The following is a 27,788-nucleotide window of genomic DNA, read 5'->3' on the forward strand; positions in this document are numbered from 1 at the left end:
GGACTTTCTCACAAGTTAGGCGATGTGCATAATGCTATTCCTTTGGTCTTGGTTGCAAACACACCAACAAAACACAGTAAGTCCAAATGGAAAACAAACACACTAGTGAACTCCAAAGAAAGACTGAGGCCACTTGGCAGGAGGCACTGATCAAAAGACAGGCACTAATTGAACACTCCTGGCTTGGTGACCTGATTGGTAGGCAGGTGATGGTTGGTGTAGTAGTGTGTTGACAGCAAGGCTTATGCAGGCCAACCAAACTGTGTCCCTGGCAGGTGCTTGTAGATCTGCGAGGTGCTTGTAGATCTGCTGTATTGGGTTGAGCCCCCCTCACCCAAAAAATATTTATGGAATAAATACATTAAATATATATGAATACGTGAAGGACAACTGCCTGACTTCTATGTAAACCATACTATATGGACAGTTTTTTCTGCATGTCACTATGATGGAAAGCATCTTTAGCCTCACAATAACCATATTGAGTTACCACATGAGTTTGTGTGCACGCACAGCCAATAGTTTTACATGAATATTTCTAGGCTATAATACAGTACTGCCCCATACAGCCTAACAGAGCCCAGCAAAGCACAGCACAGCCCACCAGAGACAAATACAGCCCACAGGAGCCCAATAGAGTCCAGCACACCTAAGTTCAGCCCAGTCCTGCCAAGTAGGAGTATAGACCAGGGAAGGGGGGTAGTTAGATGTCTCCACCAGGCCATTACAGGCTGGACCTGGCTTGAATAGGCCAGACCAGGGTGCACAGCACTACACCAGACTCCACCATGCTGCTCCAGGCTCCAGCTTGCTCTGTAGATCCTTGCACATGCGATTATACACTGTGTACACGGGCAATAGTTTTACATGAGTTTGTGTACACGGCCAATAGTTTTAAATGAACATGTCTAAACTTTAGTACTGTACTGCCTTGTATAGCCCAACAGAGCCTAGAACAGCACAGCACAGCCCACCAGAGCCCAGTACAGCCCACCAGAAACAAATACAGCCCAGCAGAGCCCAATAGAGTCCAACACACTAAGTCCAGCCTAGTGGGAGTTAAAACCAGGGACTGGGGGTAGTTAGATGGCTGCACAAGCCATTACAGGCCGGATCCGGCTGTTATAGGCCAGACAAGGGTGCACCAGACTCCACCTGCTCCAGGCTCCCCCCAGTCCTGTAGCTCCTCGTTGATGGGATTATCCACTCTGTACACGGGCAATAGTTTCTACATGCCTTTGTGTACACGGCCAATAGTTTTACATGAACATGTCTAAGCTTCAGTACAGTACTGCCCCGTACAGCCTACCAGAGCCCAGCACAGCCCACCAGAGCGCAGCACAGCCCACCAGATCCCAAAACAGCCCACCAGAGCCCGATAGAGTCCAGCACAGCCCAGCACATCCAAGTCCAGCACAGTGGGAGAATATATTAGGGAAGTGGGGAGGTTAGATGGCTTCACTAGGCTACACTAGGCTGGATCCGGCTGGAATAGGCCAGACCAGGGTGCACAGGACTGCACCAGACTCCAGCAGTCTCCACCAGGCTGCTCCAGGCTCCCGCCAGTCCTGTAGCTCCTCGTTGATGGGATTATCCACTGTGTACACGGGCAATAGTTTCTACATGCCTTTGTGTACACGGCCAATAGTTTTACATGAACATGTGTAAGCTTTAGTACATTGCTGCCCCGTACAGCCTACCAGAGCCCAGCACAGCCCACCAGAGCCCAAAACAGCCCACCAGAGCCCGAAAGAGTCCAGCACAGCCCAGCACATCCAAATCCAGCACAGTGGGAGAATAGATTAGGGAAGTGGAGAGGTTAGATGGCTTCACTAGGCTACACTAGGCTGGATCCGGCTGGAATAGGCCAGACCAGGGTGCACAGGACTGCACCAGACTCAAGCAGTCTCCACCGGGCTGCTCCAGGCTCCCGCCAGTCCTGTAGCTCCTCGTTGATGGGATTATCCACTGTGTACACGGGCAATAGTTTCTACATGCCTTAGTGTACACGGCCAATAGTTTTAGATGAACATGTCTAGGCTATAGTACAGTACTGCCCTGTATAGCCTACCAGAGCCCAGCATAGCCCACCAGAGCCCAAAACAGCCCACCAGAGCCTGATAGAGTCCAGCACAGCCCAGCACATCCAAGTCCAGCACAGTGGTAGAATAGATTAGGGAAGTGGAGAGGTTAGATGGCTTCATTAGGCTACAGTAGGCTGGATCCGGCTGGAATAGGCCAGACCAGGGTGCACAGGACTGCACCAGACTCCAGCAGTCTCCACCGGGCTGCTCAAGGCTCCCGCCAGTCCTGTAGCTCCTCGTTGATGGGATTATCCACTGTGTACACGGGCAATAGTTTCTACATGCCTTAGTGTACACGGCCAATAGTTTTACATGAACATGTCTAGGCTATAGTACAGTACTGCCCTGTATAGCCTACCAGAGCCCGGCATAGCCCACCAGAGCCCAAAACAGCCCACCACAGCCTGATAGAGTCCAGCACAGCCCAGCACATCCAAGTCCAGCACAGTGGTAGAATAGATTAGGGAAGTGGAGAGGTTAGATGGCTTCATTAGGCTACAGTAGGCTGGATCCGGCTGGAATAGGCCAGACCAGGGTGCACAGGACTGCACCAGACTCCAGCAGTCTCCACCGGGCTGCTCAAGGCTCCCGCCAGTCCTGTAGCTCCTCGTTGATGGGATTATCCACTGTGTACACGGGCAATAGTTTCTACATGCCTTAGTGTACACGGCCAATAGTTTTACATGAACATGTCAAGGCTTTAATACAGTACTGCCTCGTATAGCCCAACAGAGCCCAGCACAGGAAAGCATCGCGCACCAGAGCCCAATACAGCCCACCAGAGCCCAATAGAGCCCAGCACACCTAAGTCCAGCCCAGTCCTTCCCAGTGTGAGTATAGACCTGGGAAGGGGGGTATTTTGATGGCTGCACCATGCCATTACAGGCCGGATCCAGCTTGAATAGGCCAGACCAGGGTGGACAGGACTGCACCAGACTCCAACAGTCTCCATCAGGATGCTCCAGGCTACAGCCAGCCCTGCAGCTCCCTACACATGCAATTAACCCCTGTGTACACGGGCAATAGTTTAACATGAGTTTGTGTACATGGCCAATAGTTTTACATGAACATGTCAAGGCTTGAATAGAGTACTGACTTATGTGCAGTCATGTGCACCCTGGTCTGGCCTATTCCAGCTGGATCCGGCCTGTAATGGCCTGGTGCATACATAACTGCACCCCCTTCCCTTGTCTATACTCCCACTGTGCAGGACTGGGCTGGACTTAAGTGTGCTGGACTCTATTGGGCTGTATTGGACTCTGGTGGCCTGTGCTGTTACATTATTAAACCTATTACACTATTACACTATTACATGTAATGCACTATTACACTATTAGACTTATTACACTATTACACTATTACACTATTACACCTATTACACTATTAAACCTGTTACATTATTACACTATTTACACATATTGTGCTATTACACTATTACACTTATAGTGTAATATATACGTTTTACCCCCGGGAGACCCTCCTGAGAAGCGGGGGTCTGCGGACCCCCTCCCCGTCCGGGCCTCGGTCCTTGGTCCTTGGAGTGGAGCAATAGCTTGTAGATCGGCTACTTGAGTATTTTCCATATTTCTTTTCCCGGTGGCGCTGGGGTCCCTGGGGGTCCCTGGAGCTCCAGGGGTCCCTCGGGGCCCAAGCGGTGGCCCTGCCGCCGGGGACCCCCTGGGTGCCATCCCCGTCTCTCCCGGTCGCTCCGGGGCCGAGTTAAAGCCTTTTTAGCGGACTGCAGTTGCAGGGGTCTGCCACTAGGTGGCGCTCTATGAACGGCCGTCTCCGGGCCGCCGAGGCGGACGCGTGGGTACCGGCCCCAGCTCTCCCGGTCGCTCCTAGATCGAGTTACAGCATTTTATTTGCACTGCAGTGGCGGGGGGTCCTCCACTAGGGGCGCGACCTGGTGCGTCGTTCCGGAGCACCAGGAGTCGTGGTCCCCGGGAATTCCCTGTGAGCAGCCCCTTTGGGGGGATCATTTGGTAATTTTTTAGCTTTTTGGCGGTGGTCCCCGGGGGTCCCCAGAGCTCCGGAGGGTCCCTGGCTACTCTGCAGTCCCAGGCCGAGGCCCCAAAGTCGGACAGGAGCGGAGCAGCGGCCCGTCTGGTTCTCCAAAGCCATATCCCAGGTCCACAGTCATATCGCCAGGGGTCCCTGGAGGTGGTCCCTGATCAGTAGTCCCCGGACTCTGCAGTCCGAGGCCAAGGCCCCAGAAACCCCTCAGGGACCCAGAGAGGTCCCCGAACCACACTTTGGGAACCAGCCAAGGACCCCTTTGAAACCCTGTAGGGCCCCCCAGAGGTCCCCGAACCACACTTTGGGAACCAGCCATGAATGTACTAGGCTGTTGTGAACCAGCCATGGAAACCCTGGGGGTCCCCAAACCACACTTTGGGAACCAGCCAGGGACCCCCTGGAAACCCGGGGTCCCCAAACCACACTTTGGGAACCAACCAGGCAGTAGTAGGCTAGACTATAGCTCTCTGCTGCCCCCCATTGATAAAACATAGTCGGCACAGAATTGTACACGAAAGGCAGCCAGCGAGTGATCACGCACCATGGTCACTATGAGACATGTACAATGACTGTACACCGGCTCCAAAGGGTACACGGGCCATGGTCATTAACATTGAAACTGCCTGCCGTAGACACCAAAAACAATTGTTGCTGTGATGATGAAATGCCTGTATAGCACTTTGGTACAGTGGAAGTTGTTTTTAAACGTGCTTTATGAATAAACGTGATTTGATTTGATTTGATTATCTCTAACAATGTGATCAAACCAGTTGGACAATAGACATCATGTGATCCAGGAGTGATTTGTGTTCTCAGACGTTGTTTCTGTTGCCCAAATGTGACTTTCACTTAGTTTATTAGATTTATCACCCCCCCCCCCCCCCCCAACACACACACACACACACACACACACACACACACACACACACACACACACACACACACACACACACACACACACACACACACACACACTCAGCCTCTATACTGTATTATGTGCAATAATCCTGAACATCGTCTTCTTGGAAACAGATGATGTAACACCATATCTTTAATCTGATTGGCTGATTCATTCAAACTACAGAACAAATCCTCCTTCCTTCTCTTTCAGACTCCACAACGTCTCGTGAGGAAAACATCTGTTTATTACATCAGTTAATTCTGATTTATTAAATTCAGTTGAGTTTTGATCAGTGATGATGAAGATTACAGCCACCCTCCTCATCCTCTCCTCTGTACTTCATGTCAAAGCCATCCCAGGAAGTAAGTTTATTATTTATGTTAAAACATAGGCTACATTTATATCTACTGACACTTATAGTGTTATAAATATACATTTATATCATTGTATAAAGTAAATATTCATATTATTTATATAAAATATCATCTGGTAAACTGTAGTGAAGTCTCAAGGGCATTGGAACAGTTTTGTTACACCACAACAACACACAACAACACACACACACACACACACACACACACACACACACACACACACACACACACACACACACACACACGTGCGCGCAACTTTAAATCAGTTTGTTGTTAAATTTAATGTAATGTTTGTTTTATTTCCAGAGTTCCATGAGGAGATTTATATCTTTGGCTGTTCAGACACAGCTAAAGACTCCTATAAAGAGGACATGTATGGACTGGATGGTGAAGTGAAGTGGTTCGCAGACTTCAACAAAGGGAAGGGGGTTGATGCTCGTCCTCCGTTTGCAGATCCAGTAAGATACTCAGGACGTTATGAAACTGTTTTGGCTCATCAGGCGTGGTGCAAAGCCACCCTGGAGACCTTCCGCACTGCCTTGAAGAACCCACCAGTGAAACAAGGTACACAAACACTAACTATAACTATTAACACAATTATAGTTAACTACACAACTGTTGATGTCTAAATAATGTATTGTTATATGATCATTATTTTATATAAATAAATAAATAAAAGCATTACTATATACTGTATATCAGTGGTTGGTGGTCAACGGCCCCCAGATACTGCATGTATTTATTTGGCTTCCATCTGAAGATAAGTTGTGCCAGAAAACATTTAGGTAGTGCACCTTGTAGATCTGCTATTTTTGAATAGCCAATACATGCACACACGCGCGCACGCACACACACACACACACACACACACACACACACACACACACACACACACACACACACACACACACACACACACACACACACACACACACACACTTATTCAATCAGATCTGTGGTGATGTATAACATATTTAATATCTCTGTATGTATGGCTGACCCTGGGTCTGTTGATGATGTATTTAATACATCTGTGTATTGCTGACCCTGGTGTGTGTATTGTGACCCTATATTTAATATCTCTGTATGTTTATGTTCTATGTGGCTGACCCTGGGTCTGTGGATAATGTATAACATATTTAATATCTCTGTATGTTTTATGTATTTTGTGCCTTCAGAAGAACCCAGCAGCTCCATCTACCCCAGAGATGATGCTGAAGTGGGCGTGTCCAACGTTCTGGTGTGTCATGTGACTGGTTTCTATCCTGCTCCAGTGAGCGTCACATGGACCAGGAACAACCTCAACCTGACTGATGACATCACAGACACCATCCCACAGCTCAACCAGGAAGGAACCTTCTACCAGTTCTCCAGACTGAAGTTCACTCCAGAGCAGGGAGACGTCTACAGCTGTACAGTCAACCACCAATCACTGAGCAGCCCTGAGACCAGATGGTGGGGTAAGAACTCTGTTCTGATCAATACTGTTTATTTAAACACTGTTTATAGATAAGCCACGCGAGGCTTGTGGTTACCAGGGGTAGTATACACCGGCTGAGAGGCGTTGGGAAACACAAGGCGCATTGCTTTTCTAAAACGGTCACAATATAACATGAAAATCATAGCATTCCATTATTTAAAGAAAAAAGTACACTTCTCCGCCACCAGGAAGAGACATTTCCTTGTTTACCAGCCACATCCCAGGAACGGAGTCGGAAGCCAGTGTGTGTTTATAAAGTCATTCTTTTTGCCAAAAAAATAGGGAAACAACATTTATGTGTTAGGTTAGTCTCATGTTAAGAACCATATTCGATCCATACACATGTTTATTTTCATCCAGATTTAGCTGCTATGTGGGTGAACATCACATCAAAAACGCTAGCATAGCAACCTTAACTAACAGCCGAGTATGTGCCAGGGGCCAGTTGCACCACCAGAACGTAAGTTCTACCCTAAGTTAGGGAGTAAAGTCCTTACTAGAGGCTTAGTAACTACTAGTTAGTTTGTAACTAAGTGAGTTACTAACAGGTGTTGCACCACGACTGCTTAAGGCATAACGTAACTAGTAATGCCTGTTCCTAAAGTAATGTATAGTCGCATAAAATGACGTCATAGCTCCCGAATCCAATGAAAGCGAACTGTTTCTAGTAAGGAAATAAAGCTTGTATTGTCTTTTGTCAACAGAGACCTCCGTCTCTCCACTGGCATGTGCAGTACAGTACACAAGTCACTGATATGCACGCATAGGGCGAGCGCATCCCTGCGCAGCGCTCTGCCCTGCAAACGGATTGTATCCCCCGTTGTGAAGTAACGCAGAGCAACGCATATTTGGAGACACAGGGGAAGAGAGCGCACCGTTCAATTCGCTGTTGTGCTGTATGCAGTGGTTGAAAAGTAGGCCTACTCAAATGAATTAAAAAAGTATCAATCCTGCAATATAGAAATACTCTATTATTAGCAGACACATTGTGAGCTTGTAGATCGGCTATTTTCAAATGGCCGAAATATATATAGGGCTTAATGTATGTTTTAAACAGATGGGTCGTTTCATTGTTGAATTAATTAAATAGCCGATATAATGCTGTCTGCCACGTTAGTAGTGAAGTTGCTCTACTCCCATAGAGATAGGTTACTTAGTAAAGACTTAGTGCTGCCCAAGGGGTGGTGTAAATATTTAGTTGTTACTTAGAGATACGTAAGAACTAATTTGTGTGGTGCAACACCTGACATTTTAGTAATGCGTAAGTCTTGACTTAGAAGCCATTTACGTTACAACTAGGCCACGTTATAACTTAGTAACAGCTGGTGCAACCCCGCCCTGGAGAATAGAGGCGCTTTTCGCCTTTACAAGCCCAACCTGGAGCCATTCAGTCACTGTCCTATGCATGCGGGCGGTGCTTAGAAGCACCCGCATGGCAGGATTTGAGAGAAAATCAAACGCTCGCTTCTCTAGTTCAGCCTCACAGCAATGTGGAAAGAACACTGTTCTGATAGACACTGTTTATAAATAACACTGTCTATCAAGACAATGTTTATATAAACACTGTTCATAAATAAACAGTCTTGATAAATAATGTTTATAAATAAACAATGTCCTGATGAATACAATATTTGTCATAATAAGCACTGTTCTGATGAACACTGAGTCTGTGTATAAATAAACTCCATCAAACTGATTGCAGGGCTAACAGTACAGTAGAGAGTGCATAGTCCAGGTTGGTGATAGGATTGGGTGAGTCTTCCTCAAGACCAGCATGAACCCACATATGTCTCCATGATTTCCAGTGGATTGGCAGAACATTGCTTGCTTGCTTGATTGATTGATTGATTGATTGATTGATTGATTGATTGATTGATTGATTGTCTAAGTGAGAAATGTAATTGATTTCAAGGTCAAAGTATAATATCTAGTGCCGCGCTGCAAGCTTGTAGATCTACTATTCTTGAAAGAATCGTGTCGAAGTCTTTGAATATTTCTTATCCTTCTAAGTTTTTTTTTCTTTTTGAAAATGTTTTTATGTCAATGGTGCTCAGACTGGGAACGCATTATTGTATGCTTTAACTATAAAAAAAATGAGCAGATATACAAGCTCACAGCGTGGCACAGAGCAGTAGATCTGCATTTTTTTGAATATTTTGAATATTTTGACCCGATTCTACAAGAGTGTTCTGTTTTTTTTTTTTTTTTTTTTTAAACCCTCATGTCAGTGGTGCTTAAGGACCCCAAAATGATATGTATTTGGCCACGGACCCCCATCTCAAAATATTTTGTTCCAGGGATCCCCCAGAAGCAACATTTGAGTTACAAATGTTCGCTTAAAAAATACATATATTCAAAGATTTGCCTCATTCAGCACCTCTGACCATGCCTGCAACTCCTGGTTCTCCAACACCAAAAAGCCACTGAAGACTTGGCTCAAAACCTCCGAAAACAAACTGATTTGACTACTTCTTCTCCCACACATTTTGCTAGCCTAAGTTGGCTCAGTGTTGAAGGCAGGGTTAAACAACTAAAAATGGGATTGACTTTCAAAATAGTCAATGCAAATCGCCCTCCATCCCCTCAGTACCCGCATATCTGACCAAACATCTCCAAAAAGTTAGCGACACCCACAGCCACAACACCAGAGGGAGCGCACACAATGATCTGATAACACAAAATAAGACAAATATGGATAAAATCTCCTTCTACATCACTGCCACACAGGTGTGGAATTCCTTAACTATCTCCCTTAAAACATGTAGCTCGCTGGCATCCTTCAAAACTGCACTAAAACTCACCTTTCAGGAGGCCAGAGAAGGAGGTAGATATCACTTCTCCCACAGGCGAAAGGTTTCCTATTGTCTGGCCAGGGTGGCAAACAGCACAATCATGCAAACACGTGCACATTGTGTAAATGTATTTATATCAAGTGTGTGTGTGTGTGTGTGTGTGTGTGTGTGTGTGTGTGTGTGTGTGTGTGTGTGTGTGTGTGTGTGTGTATGTGTATGTGTATGTGTGTGTGTGTGTGTGTGTGTGTGTGTGTGTGTGTGTGTGTGTGTGTGTGTGTTTCTCTCCAGATGTGGAACAGGACCAGCCTAGTGTGGGTCCAGATGTGTTCTGTGGGGTGGGGCTGACCCTGGGTCTGCTGGGGGTTGCCATGGGAACCTTCTTTCTCATCAAAGGAAATGAATGTAACTAAAAACATCTGATGATTCAAACAGAGATGGTCACGTAGTAAATATATAGTGCACCATTTAACATTTTATTTTTTTATTAATATGGTAAATGGTGCACTATATAAATGCTATATATAAAATAAAATCAACTGATTTGATGATTGCAAATAGGGGTCTGCTGAACTGGGAACCTCTTGACGGATAAAGTTGATTTGTTTTCATGTTGACATTAAAATAAAAGTTTCTGTTGTTTGACTGCATGGATTTATATCAAAAAACATAAACCTTTATGAATCAATGATAATTAATTGTTTCAGTGGAAGTTAATAACATTACTTCAATAAAACTTGTAAAAAGTGCCAATCAACCCAGTGCCAATTGACCCTTCGCTAAGCCCCTCCCCCAAAGTCCAATGCTAGCTTAGGAACCGTTGCTAAACTGGCAGCTTGCCCAGTTTGTCAGGGCCAGCTTTGTCAGCTGTCATAGCTGTCAATGTTATTTTGCCGCTCTCACACAGTTTGCAAGATAATAGCAAGAATAGGAATACCACGATAACGCGACGGTGACTATAAGAACCAATAACAGATTCCATGGACCCAGAAACTTTTCCCAAGCTGAAATCTGCACTTAAACTCAGGGGCGGATCTAGGTCTCCACTAGATTGGGGGCTTAGCCCATGCCCCCCAATGGGCAATAATTTTGGCCACACCCAAAATAAACATTCTCTTTAAATACAACCTGTGTTAAAAGATGGACACTGTTGTAAATGACCCAATCTGTCTCCTACAAGCTCTTGACCTTGTGGATCTGCTCTAAAGCAAAATGTTTCTAAATGTTTTACTTTTGGGGCTCCCTGGAACATTATATTTTGAGATGGGCTCTAAGGCCAATTATTACCCAGCTTGGTTGAATGCTTTATTCTGATTGGTCAATGCTGAAATCAGCAGTCTGATATTTCTGGATAACAGACTGCTCAGCTTGATAACAGACTGCTGCTTAATCAAAGGCTCAGAGCACCTGCTGCAGTCAGGCTGCACTGTGTGAATGTATTGCCTTAGGCTATCCAACCTGGCAGCCACGTAAACAAACACACAGCGTCATTTTCAACTAAACGTTGCTCTCAAGAATGTTTTGAAACAAATATTTTAAGCGAGAAATAGACAATGCAGAATCAGAAATGGATTCTATCTGATCAGCACTTCCTTGTTTTCCAAGGTGACCGTGTTGCGCTGGGGGGGTACAGCCCATATGCAGCGCAACACTTGGGTAATACTTTCAGCAGTCTGTAAACAAAGAAATACTTTGTTTTGTTTTGAGTTTTTAATCAAATAATTAATTGTATTGAGTAGCTGGGTAATAAACAGGATAACGACTGGCTCCTTGGTCGTTCTCCAGAAATAACAATCCCTTCAGCCTGATAACTAGTATCAGGCTGTCTGGATTGTTATTTCTAGAGAACGACCAAGGAGGCAGTCCTTATCCCGCACATGCACACTTTTTGGGGTCCATATTCAGCCCATTCTCACCCCCTCTGCTTCACCCTCCCGACGCGTTCCCAACTCGCTTTCTGCTTCACCCGTGCGACGCTTTGGAACGTTTACAGCGTCTACAGTCAGACGAGAACGGAGAGTCTTAGTACGCATGCACCGACATGTGTTTACTGGAATATTTTCCAGTCACAAGAAATCGAACCCCGGTCTCAATTTTAGCTGTCATCATGCTCTACCGACTGAGCTAAGGAGACGACTGGGAAATTCCTTTTTTCTTGTGCTTTTATCTTTGACAACGTGGATAATAACGTAGTCCCTTCTTTGAGCCGCATTCGGACGCGGAAGCAGTCCCCTGGTCAAAATTTACTATTCTGTCCATAACGGCACATAATTCGGTAACGCCGCTGAGTCGGCTCATGCGCCGTTCACACCGTTTGCCGCGGCGACTCGGTCGATAGCGCTCCCCCTGCGGCGGCTCTCGGGGCTCATTGGCGCCTGAGACAGTATGGCTCCGTCGTTTATAATGGCGTGAACGGTAGCGTCGGGTGGCTGGTAAACCCTTCATAGCGGTTAGGGTTAGGGTTAGGGTTAGGAATCTCGCTTCGGGAAGTACTTTTTTTTCCTTTCTTCTTAGACCACTGGCCATACCCAATTCGTCCAACCCTTGACACAGTAGGCAATCCCAAAGCGCCCCATCGTCCGACACAGTACAGTACTTGACAAGGCGTCGGTTGTATGGCGCTTTAAAGGTGAGAATTTGTTGCCATATTAGTGTGTAGAATCATCTGCCTCAGGTCTTAACAGGATTAACACAAATATTAGCAAAGCTGTGTAAACAATATAGGGCTTTCACCATTAATTATTTTATAGTCCATGTGTTCTAAAAGTCGGGTCCGGGTCCTTGAGGGAGTTCCATGGGGTCCTCAGATATTTAGTACACTTTCAGAGTTAATTAAAAATTAATTTTCCAATATAGATTGGAGTCCCTGAGATAGAAATACCATTAAATGGGGGTCTGTACCCTAACGTCAAACTGGGGGTCCTTGAAATTAAAATGGATGAAAATCACTGCTAGAGCTGCAAAAAGTATTCTCTTATATCTTTTCAAATGTGTCACAGTCTGGGTCGGGCCCTTGCCCTTCCCCTGTTCTACCACATTTTGCCCCTCCTGTGAGTACTTAATTGACAATCTGAACTCTTCCCGGTACCACAGCTGAGTGCTGTTGACTAATGACTGCCAAGTTGGCCAGAGACTATTTAAACCAGTCAGTGTTTGCTCTCTGGGCTGGATCATTGTTTGCTGTCCGTTCCTAAGTTCTCCTGTATGTTTTGATTCTGTTATGTTTGATACGTGTGTGCTTGTGTTACGGTATACTTTTAGTTCAGTAAAGTCTTGTTATCTGTCCTCCATGGTTTCCTGCCTTTTTGAGTTGAGTTCTGCACTTGGGTCCTCACCACCACAACACCGAACCGTGACAGAATGATCCAGCCATCTTGGACCCAGCGGAACTCTCAGCCAGAGAGCCCCTGTCTCCCCACCGTGTGAACTTCCCGGAGGTCCTCCTTCTTCTCCTTCTGGGCCGCTGTCATCCGACTGTGTAGTGGTTTCCCTCTGCGGCCCCAGTCTTCTGGGGTTCTCCTGCCCAGCACCACCCCGATCCCAGGATGCGACGTCTCGCTGGGGTGTCCCTCGCCGACATCTTCGCCAGGGGCCCCAGCCGCTGGGCCGTCGCTCGGTGGTGGTCTGCCCGGGCTAGTGACGCAGTGCCCCGCAGTCCAGTGACTCAAAGCGCCCACAGCTGCTTGTGCCCTCTGCTCCACTTAGTGCCAGAGCCCTGGCAGCTACCCCTCTCTCCCCTTTGTGAGGATCTCCGCCCCTGGGGCCTGTGGCCCAGTTCGGTACCCCCTGTCCCTGTCCTGGGACGTCTGGAAGCCGTCCCTTGGAGGGGAGGTACTGTCACTGTCTGGGTCGGGCCCTTGCCCTTCCCCTGTTCTACCACATTTTGCTCGCCCCCTCCCCTCCTGTGAGTACTTAATTGACAATCTGAACTCTTCCCGGTACCACAGCTGAGTGCTGTTGACTAATGACTGCCAAGTTGGCCAGAGACTATTTAAACCAGTCAGTGTTTGCTCTCTGGGCTGGATCATTGTTTGCTGTCCGTTCCTAAGTTCTCCTGTATGTTTTGATTCTGTTACGTTTGATACGTGTGTGCTTGTGTTACGGTATACTTTTAGTTCAGTAAAGTCTTGTTATCTGTCCTCCGTGGTTTCCTGCCTTTTTGAGTTGAGTTCTGCACTTGGGTCCTCACCACCACAACACCGAACCGTGACAAAATGGGGGTGTACAGGCTAATAAGTGTCAATTTGTGGGTCCTTAACATGAAACAGTTTGAAAACCAGTGTACTGGTCAACTAGTTTGATTGTTTGTGTGGGACAATGTGGGACGGGCAGACGGGGTAGTTAATAGCAACTAGGCTATTTAGTTGCTATTATGCTTTGAGGTCATTTGATACAACCTATCGTTTTGTTAGTAACCTGCAGTAGCCTAGGGGATATTTTAACAGGCTTAAAAACATCTTGCAGGAAAAGAGATCACAGTGATGTGTTGTTGTGTTGTGTTGTCAGGGGAACCACAGTGTCAGGCGTTATCCCTGCTCTGAGTATGTGACATCACTGTGATGTCACCTGTGATGTCACAGTGATCAATCAATCAATCAATCAATCAATCAATCAAACTTTATTTATAAAGCACATATTACACAACCTTAGCTGACCAAAGTGCTGTACAGATAAAAACAGTTTAAAAGCATAACATGAAAAATAATACAAAATAGAAGCGCAAAGCATAGACCTCAAAAACATCAAAGAGATAAAAAAACAGATATAGGCTATGGGTTCAAGGGTTATTAAAAGCTAAGGTGTGTTTAAGTAGGGACTTAAAGATGGTGATGGATTGAGCAGACCTGATATGAGGGGGCAGATTATTCCAGAGCTCTGGGGCCGCCACCGCAAATGCACGGTCGCCTCTGGTCACTCTAGTGAGGTCTGTTGGCGTGGTCAGCACTCAGCAGTGACTGGCTGGCGGACCTCAGAGCTCTTGGTGGATTGTAACGCTCTACAAGATCGGCCATATAAGTGATGTGTCAGGGGAACCATAGTGTCAGGTGTTATCCATCCGGACGGACGGACACGGTCATGTGGTGGTTCTAACAGTAAACTGTGACCTACAGTTGCAATAATTCAATAGGTTATGATGTTGTATGTAGATTATTATGTACGGGTATGTATTTAGATAATATGATGTTTTAAAATAATGACCTTTGTGAACTTTGAGCACCTTCCACTCCAGTTATCTCTGCAGGATCAGGTGATGTTAGATCTGTTGACTCTAATAGTAGATCTGTTGACTCTAATAGTAGATCTGTTGACTCTAATAGTAGATCTCATGTTATTTCAATTAAACATGTTAAACAAACTCCTGCAGTTTTGGTTTAGTGTCTACCTGGTAACAAGTGATGAGCGTGAAAAGTGTTTTTTCATTGGTTGTTGTAGAGTAGAGACAGTTGGAGAACAGAGTCAGTGTTCATTTCTCTGAAACAACTCAACTCATCAACAATTCAACTAAACTCTGAAACATCTCAACTCAACATGACTTCATCTCATCTCTGGCTCTGTGTTTCACTGAGTTTCATCTGTTTCCATGGAGCAGGTATTAATATATAGCCTACTTAATAATTCATACATTCACACTGTGTTGACATTATACAGATAATATAACTGAACATTAATGGGACATTTTTATTTTTCTATTTCCAGATGGATATCTAGTCTATGTGGCTACCCACTGTGTGTTCAACTCCAGTGAGCTGAAGGACATACAGTACATACAGTCATTTTATTTCAATAATGATGAGATCAACAGGTGGGACAGCAGAGTGGATCAGTTTGTTGGATACACTGAGTATGGTGTGAAGAACGCAGAGCACTGGAATAAAGATCCTGGAACACTGGCTTGGATGAGAGCAGAACGAGTGAGATTCTGCAAAAACAGCATTGAGAACGACTACCGCACTGTTCTGGACAAGAGAGGTGAGCTGATCTCAGAGCAGCACTCAACACTCATCACCTCATAAACTATAACATGATATCATAATAAATCTGAATAATATTCAGAGATGATTAATGGTGTTAATATTGATATTTTAATGATTATAAAACATCATTCAGTCTGCAGAGAAACCTTTCAAATTCTCTCAAACCTTTAAGCCTGATTTATACTTTGATGTATGACAGTGTCACACTATGTAAATAGATCTACAAGCTCACAATGTGTCACATGTTGACTGTGTTGTTGGAGGAGTATAAAGTAATTATATTCTAGGCACCAGGCTTAAGTAAATTAACTTTTTTAAAGAAGCAGCTAAAACTCACCTCCATACAGTACACTTGATTTTTATAGTTTTTTAATACTATTCTAATTCTATTTCATTGTATTGCTACTACTTTCATTATTATATTGTTGTTAATGTAAAGCACTTTTATTATTTAATGGAATTGTTACATTAAATTATATAATTGTCTATAGGCCTACTGTAGAAAATACAATAATGTAGAAGCTACACTATTGATCATCCTGGCGGCCATCTTGCCATTAAGTCAATGAAATGCCACCCCAGTTGCAATACGGTTTCAATGCAAATTTCAAACATGGCCGCCAGGTGAATATGGTCAATTCGGAGAAACATTGGTCTCTGGCGCCATCTGATGGCCAAACAATATAGCCTACTATTACTGATAATTACATGAACATTATTTATTAGTAAATATTACAACTAAGTGTAATACTAATAATAATAATTCACCACTTGTGAATTCAAGTCTCCATGAAAGTGAGTAATAAATAAATAAAAACATCCCTTTAACCCTACTACATACTACTGTTCTTGTCCTTCCAGTGGAGCCTACTGTGAGACTGAAGTCAGTGACGCCCCCTGGTGGTAAACACACCCACATGCTGCAGTGCAGCTCCTACAACTTCTATCCTAAGGTGATCATCGTCACCTGGCTGAGAGACGGAGAAGAGGCCACCTCTGATGTCACTTCCTCTTATGAGCTGTCTGATGGAGACTGGTACTACCAGTACCACTCCTACCTGGAGTACACACCCAAGTACGTAACAAACACCAATACATAGAAATACACACCTCTACTGGTACCAGTACCACTCCTACCTGGAGTACACACCCAGTTACCTAGTTCTAGACCAGAGGTGGGCAACTTTGATGATGGAGAGGGCCACTATATTTTCACATTCACTCAATCACTCCAGAGGGCCACAATGCATATACAGTCCTATTTTTGCTATATTCAAAAATAGGAAAAATAGTAGATCTGCTATTTTTGCTATTTTTGAATTGGAATCCTGAAAAGTAACAATTTTATTTCATTTCACATGCATTTGTGTTCTTAAGCAAAAAAATAATCTCCTTTTAGTAGCATAAGAGGGGTCAAACTAGGGGTTTGTCATGATGCCGAATCCATTGCAAGCATTTGTTTTGCAGAAAAAAACATTCCTTGGCTATAAATGGCCTCAGAAGACGATGCATGTATGGGTGTGCATTCATGTTAGTCAGAGGCCTTAGGGTTTTATTTCTCGTGCTAATCAGTCTAAAAACGCCAAATTTAGCACAGATGTAGCCCAGGGCATGCTCTAATGATTTAGCTAGGGCGCCCGAGTCGGTGACCTTCGGGGTCACCACAGCTCCAGAAAAACAATGGTTTAGTGATGAAAAGTGATTAGTCATCACTTTTCAGAGTTTTGTGGATGTTTTCTGGAGCCCGAAGGTCAACGACTCGGGCGCCCTAGCTAAATCATTAGAGCATGCCCTGGGCTACATCTGTGCAAAATATGGCGCTTTTAGACTGATTAGCATGAGAAATAAAACCCTAAGGCCTCCGACTAACATGAATGCATTGCACACCCATACATGCATCGTCTTCTGAGGCCATTTATAGCCCAAGGAATGTTTTTTTGTGCAAAACAGATGCTTGCAATGGATTCGGCATCATGAAAACCCCCTAGTTTGACCCCTCTTATGCTACTAAAAGCAGAATAGTTTTTTTACGTTTTTTCCTGTAATGTAATGTTAATGGGACACCAACTCTAGCGGCTGATAACACCAATTTAGCTGTGTCTCAGAAAGGGTTATCATACCAAAATATAATCTACAGATATAGAGCTTTTATAAAATGCATGGTAACCTTTGCCACCTTTTTGATACCGACATCTCGTATGGCCCATGGACTACTTGGTTGGAAATGGAATTGTAACAGCTGAAATCAATACTAAATCAGCATTCCAATATTAACCAAGGGCCGCATTAAGTGAAGGTGGGGGCCGCATGTGGCCCCCGGGCCGCCAGTTGCCCATGTATGTCCTAGACTATACATTGCAAAACACACCTACTATGTGAACATGTATGCCGTTAGTAGCTTTTTTGCAGTCTATTTCCTGTAGCTTTGAGACTGTTTTGTTTTGTTTTGTTTCCAGTACTAGTATAGCTTTGAGCCGTTTCCAAGGTGTAGCTGCCTCTATAATGTCCATAAATCAGTTGTGAGAGGCCTGCAGATTGCAGGAATGCCCAATAAGCAAAGAGCTGACAAGGCATTTTTGTGTTCAGTGTCTGTGAGAACTGGCAGTCGCCTCATCACCTGGAAGTTATGCGGAAACGCCTACTGAGTGGCAAAAACTCTGGCCTTGACAGCTAAACAGAAAAGTCCTATCTGATTGCATTAAAGGACGTTAAACAAATTTAAACTCACTTTGTCACTCGAATTGCCCCTCGATTTGCCATTATGCATGCGCACACCCTCTATATGGAGGAGACGATGCTTCCTGTGTCCGTGATCTGTATCCTGAAACACTTGTTGTTGAGTTTCAAGTGTGTGTGTGTGTGTGTGTGTGTGTGTGTGTGTGTGTGTGTGTGTGTGTGTGTGTGTGTGTGTGTGTGTGTGTGTGTGTGTGTGTGTGTGTGTGTGTGTGTGTGTTACAGATCAGGAGAGAAGATCTCATGCATGGTTGAACATCCCAGCCTGACCGCACCTATCATGATGGACTGGGGTCAGTTACTGTAATCTACCGTACTGTAATATGTACACTTTCTCTCACACACACACACACACACGCGCACGCACACGCACACGCACACGCACAGGCACACGCACACACACTAGAGTTCTCAACGGGCCTGAAAATTAAGGCCCGGCCATAACTGGGCCCTAACTGGGCAGGCCCGAGGCCCTACCCGGCCCTACTAGTTAGCATACATTTTAGGCCCTACCCGGCCCGAAAACGTCGGGTTGGGTATTTTTATTTTTTCATTGAGCTCAAGGCCCTACCCGGCCCTACTAATTAGCATACATTTTTGGCCCTAACCTACCCTAAATGCTGGTCGGATTCGGGTATGGTCGGCAGGGCCGGATCTAGACATAGGCAAAGGGGAGAAATGCCCCCTAAATGCCCTGTCTGCCCCACCAAAAATATTAAACTACTTCAAATGTTATGCTACAACTACTGTAAGTAGATGGATAGATAAACTGATAAGATATTAGAGAGAGGTGTAAGATCTGTTATAGGTATAAGTGTGCCAAAATGCTTAGTTTTCTATGCATTTCGGGTGTTTTTTTCCTGGCTGGAGGTGACCCCTATCATTTCTACCTGCCCAACCTAGTGCTAAAGGCTAGATCCGGCACTGATGGTCGGGTTCAGGCAGAATTTGAGAACTCTAACACACACACTGGAATCTACTATAATCTCATGCACTCTACTGTAATGTGTTGACTGCATTGTTGTACTCTACTGTAACAGTCTTATATCATAATACAAGTGTGTGGTTGTTCTATCATCAGATGATTCCATGCCAGATGGAGTGAAGAACAAGCTGGCCATCGGAGCATCAGGTCTGGTTCTGGGTCTTGTCTTCATCCTGACTGGATTCATCTACTTCCAGTGGAAGAAACGAGGTGATTATCATGTTAAATTAATTAATGCACTAGTTGTAGTACGTGAGTCAATTGACCTTATTCACATCGTGGCCATCTTGGATCACATGACCACATAAGGTGGCAGCCTGCATTACAAACCATTGTAAACAATGGAGCGATGGTCCCGATATCATATTAACTATTTGTTGTTGGATTGTTCTTGATTAATATGCAAAAATCACAATACAATAAGTTATTATGATGGATGGCAGAGCAAGCACTAGTCTGCATAGATACTGTAGCACGTCTTTGTACAGAGTAACATTGCAACCTAACTGGGGATGTTGTTGTTATCATCTGCCCATTTGTCAATTTCGTCAAAAGAAATTGGTTGAACAGAATTCATATTTTGGGACCATCGCTCCATTGTTTACAATGGTTTGTAATGCAGGCTGCCAACCCATGTGGTCATGTGATCCAAGATGGCCGCGATGTGAATAAGGTCAATGACTCAGGACTCAAGTCCAATTTTTCATTGACTCGGTCAGGTCTCGGTCTCGCCCACGACTCTTTCTCAGACTAAGAGACTCAGGACTCTTCCTCCACAGAGTCCACTCCAGTCAAGAGTCAAGACAATGCAATGAAATAATTGTATTAAACCCACATTATGAGGAGCCCGTTCACATTAATAGTATAAGAGAGCTGTCTGGTGTTTTTCATTGATAATTTAATAGATGAGAGTTGTCTATTAGACGTCTAGCTAAAATACGCCAAATATATTCCTAGATTTGAAAGTTTTTTAGACGTCTAAGCTAAGACTAGACGTTGATAGGACATTATTTCTACGGTTACACATTAGACGTCTAAAATATAGACTGTCTATATATAGACGCCTATTAGACGTCTAGTCTTAGCTTAGACGTCTAAAAAACATTAAAATCTATATGTATATTAGACGTATTTTAGACGTATAATCATCTAATAGACCAAAAATGTTTAGGGGGAAATGGACAGTTCACTAGCTAACAAGAAACACACCATGAAGGTTTAAGGGTTTTAATGAAGTAAAGGGCAGATAAATAATGAGCAGTGATCGATGAGCAGACATGGATCTATGGTGTAAACGATCATGAATCGATCAATGATAATAATGAAATCAAGCAGTAATGAGTCCGTAGTGGAAGGAGGGGATTGGGGAGGGTGTAGGTTCCGGGGAGGGTCGCAGACCCTGGAGTCTTGGGGTAGGGGTCGTATGGCGTAGTCGTCTGCACCGTCGGCGTCCGTGGACTGAACCCCCCGGCAGGAACCTGAGAATAGAAAATAGAGAGAGGAGGAGAGGGGGATAGGGAGAGGAGAGAAAGGTAGAGTGAGAGAGAGAGGGGGAAAAAAGGCTGTGGTGGTGTAGGGGTGGTGGAGGGATACGAAAAAGCAAGAAGGGTTCTGGGAAGTTAGAGTGAGGATAAATAGAGCTAGGTAGATGTCTAGGGGGCGGAGCTAAGGGCCAGGTAGGCCAGGTAGGTGGTGTGAGAGCAGGTAGGTGGAGAGGGGGGAGGAGTCATGGTGTGTTTCTCTCTCTCCTGAACTTCTGTTGTTCCAACACCATTTCACTAGCTAACAAGAAACACACCATGAAGGTTTAAGGGTTTTAATGAAGTAAAGGGCAGATAAATAATGAGCAGTGATCGATGAGCAGACATGGATCTATGGTGTAAACGATCATGAATCGATCAATGATAATAATGAAATCAAGCAGTAATGAGTCCGTAGTGGAAGGAGGGGATTGGGGAGGGTGTAGGTTCCGGGGAGGGTCGCAGACCCTGGAGTCTTGGGGTAGGGGTCGTATGGCGTAGTCGTCTGCACCGTCGGCGTCCGTGGACTGAACCCCCAAAAGTAAACATAAGGGCCACTACGTTGGATGTTGGGACAGTGTGGACTGACCCCCAAAAGGAGGGACAAAGGGCAACTTCAGGACTACGCTAGGGCATGGTCGGCTGCTCTGAGGTCGTGGACGCTAGTGCATTGCATATGTAGCGCAAGAAGGATTGCGAGGTCCACCTGCCTAGCAGTTGGACGGTGTGATCTTGTAGGCCACGGCTAGCGGCTGTGGATGCGGCGCCGATGCGGAAAGTGGCCTGGGAAGTTCTCTGCCGAGAACCCTGAGATGGTGAGAATTTGGCGGAGGTGGAGATGGAACCAGCTGCGGGTGGCTACTGTTCCGTTTTCGGTAGTGAACAAGGGGTCTGAGGGTCGGGCATTAAGGGAGAGTCTGGCTCGGATAAGGTTGGCTAGGGGTTCGTATGGGCTGGTTGGGGAGCTGAGGCGGAATAGGTAGATGGGGGTTAAACGGCACTGGGAGGCTTTGCTCTTTTTGATTGTAAACACGAGGGTGTTGTGGTCGTGGATACCTAGGTCTGATAAGCGAGGATCGATGCTGGGGTCGAGATTTGTGAGTTGGAAGTTGAGGCGCTGCAGGCCTTTTGGTTAGAGGGTGGTTTGTGGGTAAGCGTGAACAGATGGGACGAGCCAGTGATGAGTTTGGTGAAAAGAGAGATTCCACGGAGGTAAGCTCTGATTGTGGAAACTCTGGTGGAGTGTGTGGATTGGCTGTAGCTGATGTAGGCTGAAAATGTTATGGGGTCTAAGGAAGGAAATTCAAGTTGTGTGTGGTGGAACAACCTGAAATTTGGTCCGTGCAGTCCGGTAGGACGATATGGTGGAGTCGGCAACGCCCTGGAGGACGGACTGCGGGATGGGGTGGTGGAGGGGGTGGTTTATGGGAAGGTGATGTGATGTCCAAAAATGGTTGGACCGGGACTGGATGGGGATCTGAGTGTGGAGCTAGTGTCTTGAATTTCTGAAGCATGCAACGGTAAAGTGAGTCAGCTATGGCATTGTGGTAATATGGGATGGCGGCTGAGAGACGAAGGGCCACTGCTGGACTACGGCGTTGTGGCGGTTCTGAGGTTGTGGACGCTCAGATGCTCTGATTGATGGCCGTTGAAGGATGTTGAGCTCTGTGTGTTGAGCATTATGTGTCGAGTGCTAAGTGTTTACGCTGTGGGGACTGCTGTGAAGGGGAAGCTGTGTGTTGGGCGCTCCAGTAGGGAACCCTGTGAGGGGAACGCTGTGTGTTGAGCGCTGTAGTGGGGAACGCTGTGAGGGGAACGCTGTGTGTTGAGCGCTGTAGTAGGGAACGCTGTGTGTTGAGCGATGTAGTAGGGAACGCTGTGTGTTGAGCGCTGTAGTAGGGAACGCTGTGCGTTGAGCGCTGTAGTAGGGAACGCTGTGTGTTGAGCGCTGTAGTAGGGAACGCTGTGGGGGGAACGCTGTGTGTTGAGCGCTGTGGTAGGGAACGCTGTGTGTTGAGCGCTGTAGTAGGGAACGCTGTGTGTTGAGCGCTGTAGTAGGGAACGCTGTGTGTTGAGCGCTGTAGTAGGGAACGCTGTGTGTTGAGCGCTGTAGTAGGGAACGCTGTGTGTTGAGCGCTATCTGTTGAGCGCTGTAGGGAAAGCTGTGTGTTGAGCGCTGTAAGGAACGCAGTGTGCTGATTGCTGTGTGTTGAGCGCTCTGTTGAGCGCTGTGGGGAACACTGTGATGGGGGGCTACGGCGTTGTGGCAGTTCTGAGGTTGTGGATAATCAAGATGCTCTGATTGATGGCTGTAAGGAATAAGACTGAAGGGGTGACGGGGGCGAGTGCTGTGTGTTGAGCGTTGTTTGGGGAGCGCTGTGTGTTGAGCGCTGTGTGTTGGACGCTGTGGGGACTGCTGTCTGTGTAGTAGGGAACGCAGTGTGCTGATCGCTGTCTGTTGAGCGCTTTGGGGGGCACTGTGTCTTGGGCGTTGTGGGGAGCACTGTGGTGGGGGCGCTGTGGCGGGTGCTGGGGGGAGTGCTATGTGGGGAGCGCTGTGGGCTGGGTGCTGTAAGGGTGCTATGTGATGATGCTGTAAGATGGCACTGTATTGGGTGCCCTAGGAGCGCTGGAGATCGGTTGGAAGGCCGGGTGGGAGGGGAGGAATGTGGGAGGGGGGAGTGGAGGGATGGTTTGCTCAGGCTGGGTGAGCTGGGCGGAAGTAGCCGTGATGTTGCCGATGTTGTATGGCAGGGGTCTGGGAGAGGGGGGGGTGGATGGTAGAGGTCGGGCGGGCCTATGAGCTAGGGCTTGGGAGGGTTCTGGGGGCATGAGGACCGGGCATGGGCGCCATTGCAGTGGCTGCAAACGTGGGGGAGCTTGCACGAGCTAGCTGTGCACCCTAAGTCATTAAGATTATTGCAGGCCATGCTACTGCCGCAGAACAAGACTGGGCGCCCGCGCCGGTTGGTGGTGTTGTTGTGGGCCGGATAAAAGCGGGAGGGTGCGGGGGTTGGGGAGGGGAGGCCTAGTAGGGAGGGTGGGTTGTTGGCTGGGGCGGGGGAAGTGGTGTCTCGGGAGGTGGAGGGGCGGGGTGCGGTGAAGCTGCACTGACTGGCTTGGTGGGCTGGGTTGCCGCAAGGCTGCAGGATATGGCCACTCTGCCTGCTAAGATGTGGCAGTACGGCTCCAGGTCTAGGTAGCCCCGGTATGTGGCCAGGTTCCATTGCCTTAACCTCGCGGAGGCCATGGCAGAGAACTGGCGGTGGTACTCTTGGAGGAGGGACCCTCCGAACCTGACGGACAGGTCAAGCACCACCGCCAGGTCGTCTTCCGGGTCCTGACGTCTGTTGGGGAATGCGGGGCAGGTGACATCTCGGAGGATGGAGAAAGCCAGGGTACGGTGAGGAATGATGATCTGGTGGGGGTGGAGCTGCGGAGCTGGATGGAGATGTATCAGCAGTCCAGGAAGCGGAATTCGGTGTTGGCAGCAGATGGACGGAGGAGGGAAGCCAGGTCTGTGTCATTGCCCTGGAGGTTCTGGTATGCGGAGGGATGCTGGGATGGGTTGTGGGTTCCGAGTGGTGGCGTTGGATGGCGGGCGGGCTGTGGGGAGAGAACGGGGGGGGGGATGGATGGGTGGGGTGATAAGAGGAGGACAGGAAAGAACAGGGGGGGGGGAGGGTTGGGCAGTGCCATCGCTGGTTGTAGGATGGCATGCCCGAGAGAAGGGAAAGTGAAAGCAGGCGGGGCCTGAGGTGCGCTGGTGCCAGGTGTGGCCACGGCAGTGCTGTTGTTATTGCCGGTTGGAGGGGAGGACAGAAAAGAGGAAAGTTGAGGGGGATGTAGGGATGAGGGTGCAGGGAGGGGATGAAAGTGCAGCCTGCGGGACAAGGGATGATAAGATAGACAAAGAGACGTTAATGGGTGGGTGGCAGGTACGGGGTTAATGACATGACACGGAAGTAGGAATGGTAGAGGTCGGAGAAGGGCGAATACGTTGAAGTATTTTGATACGAAATACGGAGCTGGGTCAAATATTTAGCAAGGTACAATGTAGATACGGGCCGGAGAAATGTATTTGAAATCAAATACGTATTTTGTATTATGAAAATACATGAAAATACATTTTATAAAATGTATGCAATGATGAGTAATTTATAGATTGATTGTCAAGTATTAAATTAAATGCCTGTCAGTATGTCTAAGAATAAATTGACCATACTATGGCAAGTAGAATGATAATAATGTCATTAGAGAAGGAATAATGACATTAGACATTGAAGTAGGGATGGTATAAGTGGAAGGTGAAATGGTAATAATGGCAAGACATTGAAAGTATTTTGATGCAAGTACAAGTACTGGGTCAAAATGTATCGAATACGAAATATAAATACGGGCCAGAGAAATGTATTTGAATTCAAATGCGTATTTTGTATATTGAAAATACTTGAAAATACATTTAAAATGCATGCAATGATTAGTAATGTTATGGATTGATTGTCGAGTATTAATTAATTCGAGTATTGAATTAGTTGGAATGATAATGGCTAGAAGTGGGATTGGTAGTAATGGTATTGGTAGTAGGTTGCTGTAGGGAATTAGTGAAAATATTATGAGCAATGAATGATGAATCGATAATGGATAGGAAGAAAGGATGATAATGAAATAGGAAAAGGGAAGAAGGGATGATAATGAAGGTAATGCGAGGAAGGGACGATAAAGAATAGGAATGGGAGGAAGGGATGATAATGAAAGGATATGGTGGCTTGGTTGTTGTTTCTGGTCGGGCGCGGCCTGGGCAGCCGTGGGAACTTCGGGTCCTTCTGCTTCGGGTTGGCGGGTGACGTCATCGTTGCGCGCCCGGCTGGATGAAGGCCCCGGTTTTGTTGTTGTGGTGGCCAGCTTCTGTGTGGAGGCGATTTGCGGGCTTGCAGCTGCCGCTGGAGTCCTGGTACGGTCCGGTCACCGATGTTCGGTGGCGCGGGATTTGTGGCTGTTGGCGGCGGCCGTGGTTGCGGCGCTCGCTAGCCTGGGACCGCTGGCTGAGCCGGCTGCGGGTCGGGGAGCGCCGTGCCGATCGCTGGTTGTTGTCTGATCGCCCCGGTCCCGCGAAGCGGCCGGTTTTGGGTGGCTGTATGGGACCGATCGGACCGGGCAGGGTTGGATGGATGGAATGGCGGGAATGGAGGAGCGGCGGGAGTAACCGGAGGCGCGAGAAGAGGCAGACTGGCCGGTTGGGTTGATGGCGGTGCAACAACAGGAGGGAGCGGCGGGAATGGCTGGGCTGGCTGGAGTTGTTGTTGGGCCGTCCGGACGGGAGGCTGGCATGGCTGGGTGTCGGGGTAATCGACCGGGCTGGTTCCCATCCGAGGCGAAAAACTCAAGAGCTCATGGCGAGGCAGGTAAGAGCGAACGTTGTTGCTTGTTGAGCCTCATACGAAAAAGCAAGAAGGGTTCTGGGAAGTTAGAGTGAGGATAAATAGAGCTAGGTAGATGTCTAGGGGGCGGAGCTAAGGGCCAGGTAGGCCAGGTAGGTGGTGTGAGAGCAGGTAGGTGGAGAGGGGGGAGGAGTCATGGTGTGTTTCTCTCTCTCCTGAACTTCTGTTGTTCCAACACCATTTTAGTAGGAAAACCCATTGTCTGGAAAATGAGTCAAAAAGTGCAAAAAGAAAGTGCAAATAATGTCTGTCTGTCTGTCTGTCTGTCTGTCTGTCTGTCTGTCTGTCTGTCTGTCTGTCTGTCTGTCTCTGCGTGTCGTCTGTCGTCTCTCCTACCAGGTCGCGTTCTGGTGCCGACAACAAATGAGGATCTTTAGGCTCCTCCCACATTAAGGTTCACTTCCTCTTCCTGTTTGACACAAACTCGCATTTATAAAACTTTCACTGGAAACTGGTATTTTCATTTTCAGAATAACGTCTCATACTGTATAACTCTACTGTAGATAACTATAACTCATGAACATCCAACTAATAAACTACTAGGGCCCAAGGTGGAAGGGCCTTAATTATTTTATGCTTTAGCTATTGAAAAAGAGCAGATATACAAAGCTTGTAGATCTGCAATTTTTGAAAAGTTGTGAAAATGTGTGCAAATATTTGAATATAGGCCTATGTATTTTTTAAGTGAACATTTGTAACTAAAATGTTGCACACGCACGCACGCACACACACACACACACACACACACACACACACACACACACACACACACACACACACACACACACACACACACACACACACACAGCTAGTACATACTTTGTAGTTGCCTTGGACTTTCCTGGTTCCTTATTTTACACCTCTGTAAGGTTTGTCTTGTTTGGACTTCCTGATCTAGCCAACTGTATTGTGCTTCTGAAAAGTATTAGTTTTCTTGTTTTTTGCATTGTGCCTCTGAAAGGTCTTGTGTTAATTTGGACCTCAGTGAACTGCTTTTGAGAAATTAAGCCTTTTGAACTTTCTGATTTTGCTTGCAACTACATTTACTTTTGTAAGCTTACTATCTACTTAATAAACTTTATTGTTGAACCTATTCCTGCTTGTGGCTCTGCATTTGGGTTCAGTCATCCTGCAAATCATGACACGAGTTAACAGATAGTTTATGATGATAAAATCATATCATAGAGTTAACTTACAGTTAATGATATCAGCGTTAACTCTATTATCATAAAGTATATGTTAATTATAGCTTATGATGATAAAATCATATCATAGAGTTCACTTACAGTTAATAATATCAGCGTTAACTCCATTATCATATAGAGTATGTTAATTATAGTTTATGATGATAGTCAATATCAAAGAGTTAACAGAGCTAGTTTACTTATAATGAAAGTTGTTAATCAACTATTAATAGGTATTTAACAATGCATTAGTAAGAAGTTTAGTAATAGAACAAAGGGGTTCTACAGCACGCCTCAGCCCAT

General features: G+C 46.2%; 2 protein-coding genes across 2 annotated transcripts; both read left to right on the plus strand.

The window, feature by feature from the left end:
• Window positions 1–5,228: 5,228 nt before the first annotated feature.
• LOC308295974 (H-2 class II histocompatibility antigen, A-Q alpha chain-like) lies at window positions 5,229–10,060 on the plus strand (the record flags this gene model as incomplete). The annotated part of the gene is made up of 4 exons (XM_080739078.1): window positions 5,229–5,366; window positions 5,685–5,942; window positions 6,557–6,838; window positions 9,939–10,060. The coding sequence occupies exons 1-4, from the start codon at window positions 5,300–5,302 to the stop codon at window positions 10,058–10,060; spliced, it is 729 nt and encodes a 242-aa protein (XP_080595204.1). The 5' UTR covers window positions 5,229–5,299.
• A 3,132-nt stretch (window positions 10,061–13,192) lies between these two features.
• LOC308295001 (H-2 class II histocompatibility antigen, E-S beta chain-like) lies at window positions 13,193–26,891 on the plus strand (the record flags this gene model as incomplete). The annotated part of the gene is made up of 6 exons (XM_080737937.1): window positions 13,193–13,478; window positions 15,345–15,617; window positions 16,484–16,697; window positions 18,581–18,648; window positions 19,437–19,550; window positions 26,641–26,891. The coding sequence occupies 6 exons, from the start codon at window positions 13,193–13,195 to the stop codon at window positions 26,676–26,678; spliced, it is 993 nt and encodes a 330-aa protein (XP_080594063.1). The 3' UTR covers window positions 26,679–26,891.
• Window positions 26,892–27,788: the final 897 nt, after the last annotated feature.

The sequence above is a fragment of the Nannobrachium achirus genome (genome assembly GCF_963921795.1).
Source record: "Nannobrachium achirus genome assembly, chromosome: 12".
NCBI lineage: Eukaryota > Metazoa > Chordata > Actinopteri > Myctophiformes > Myctophidae > Nannobrachium > Nannobrachium achirus.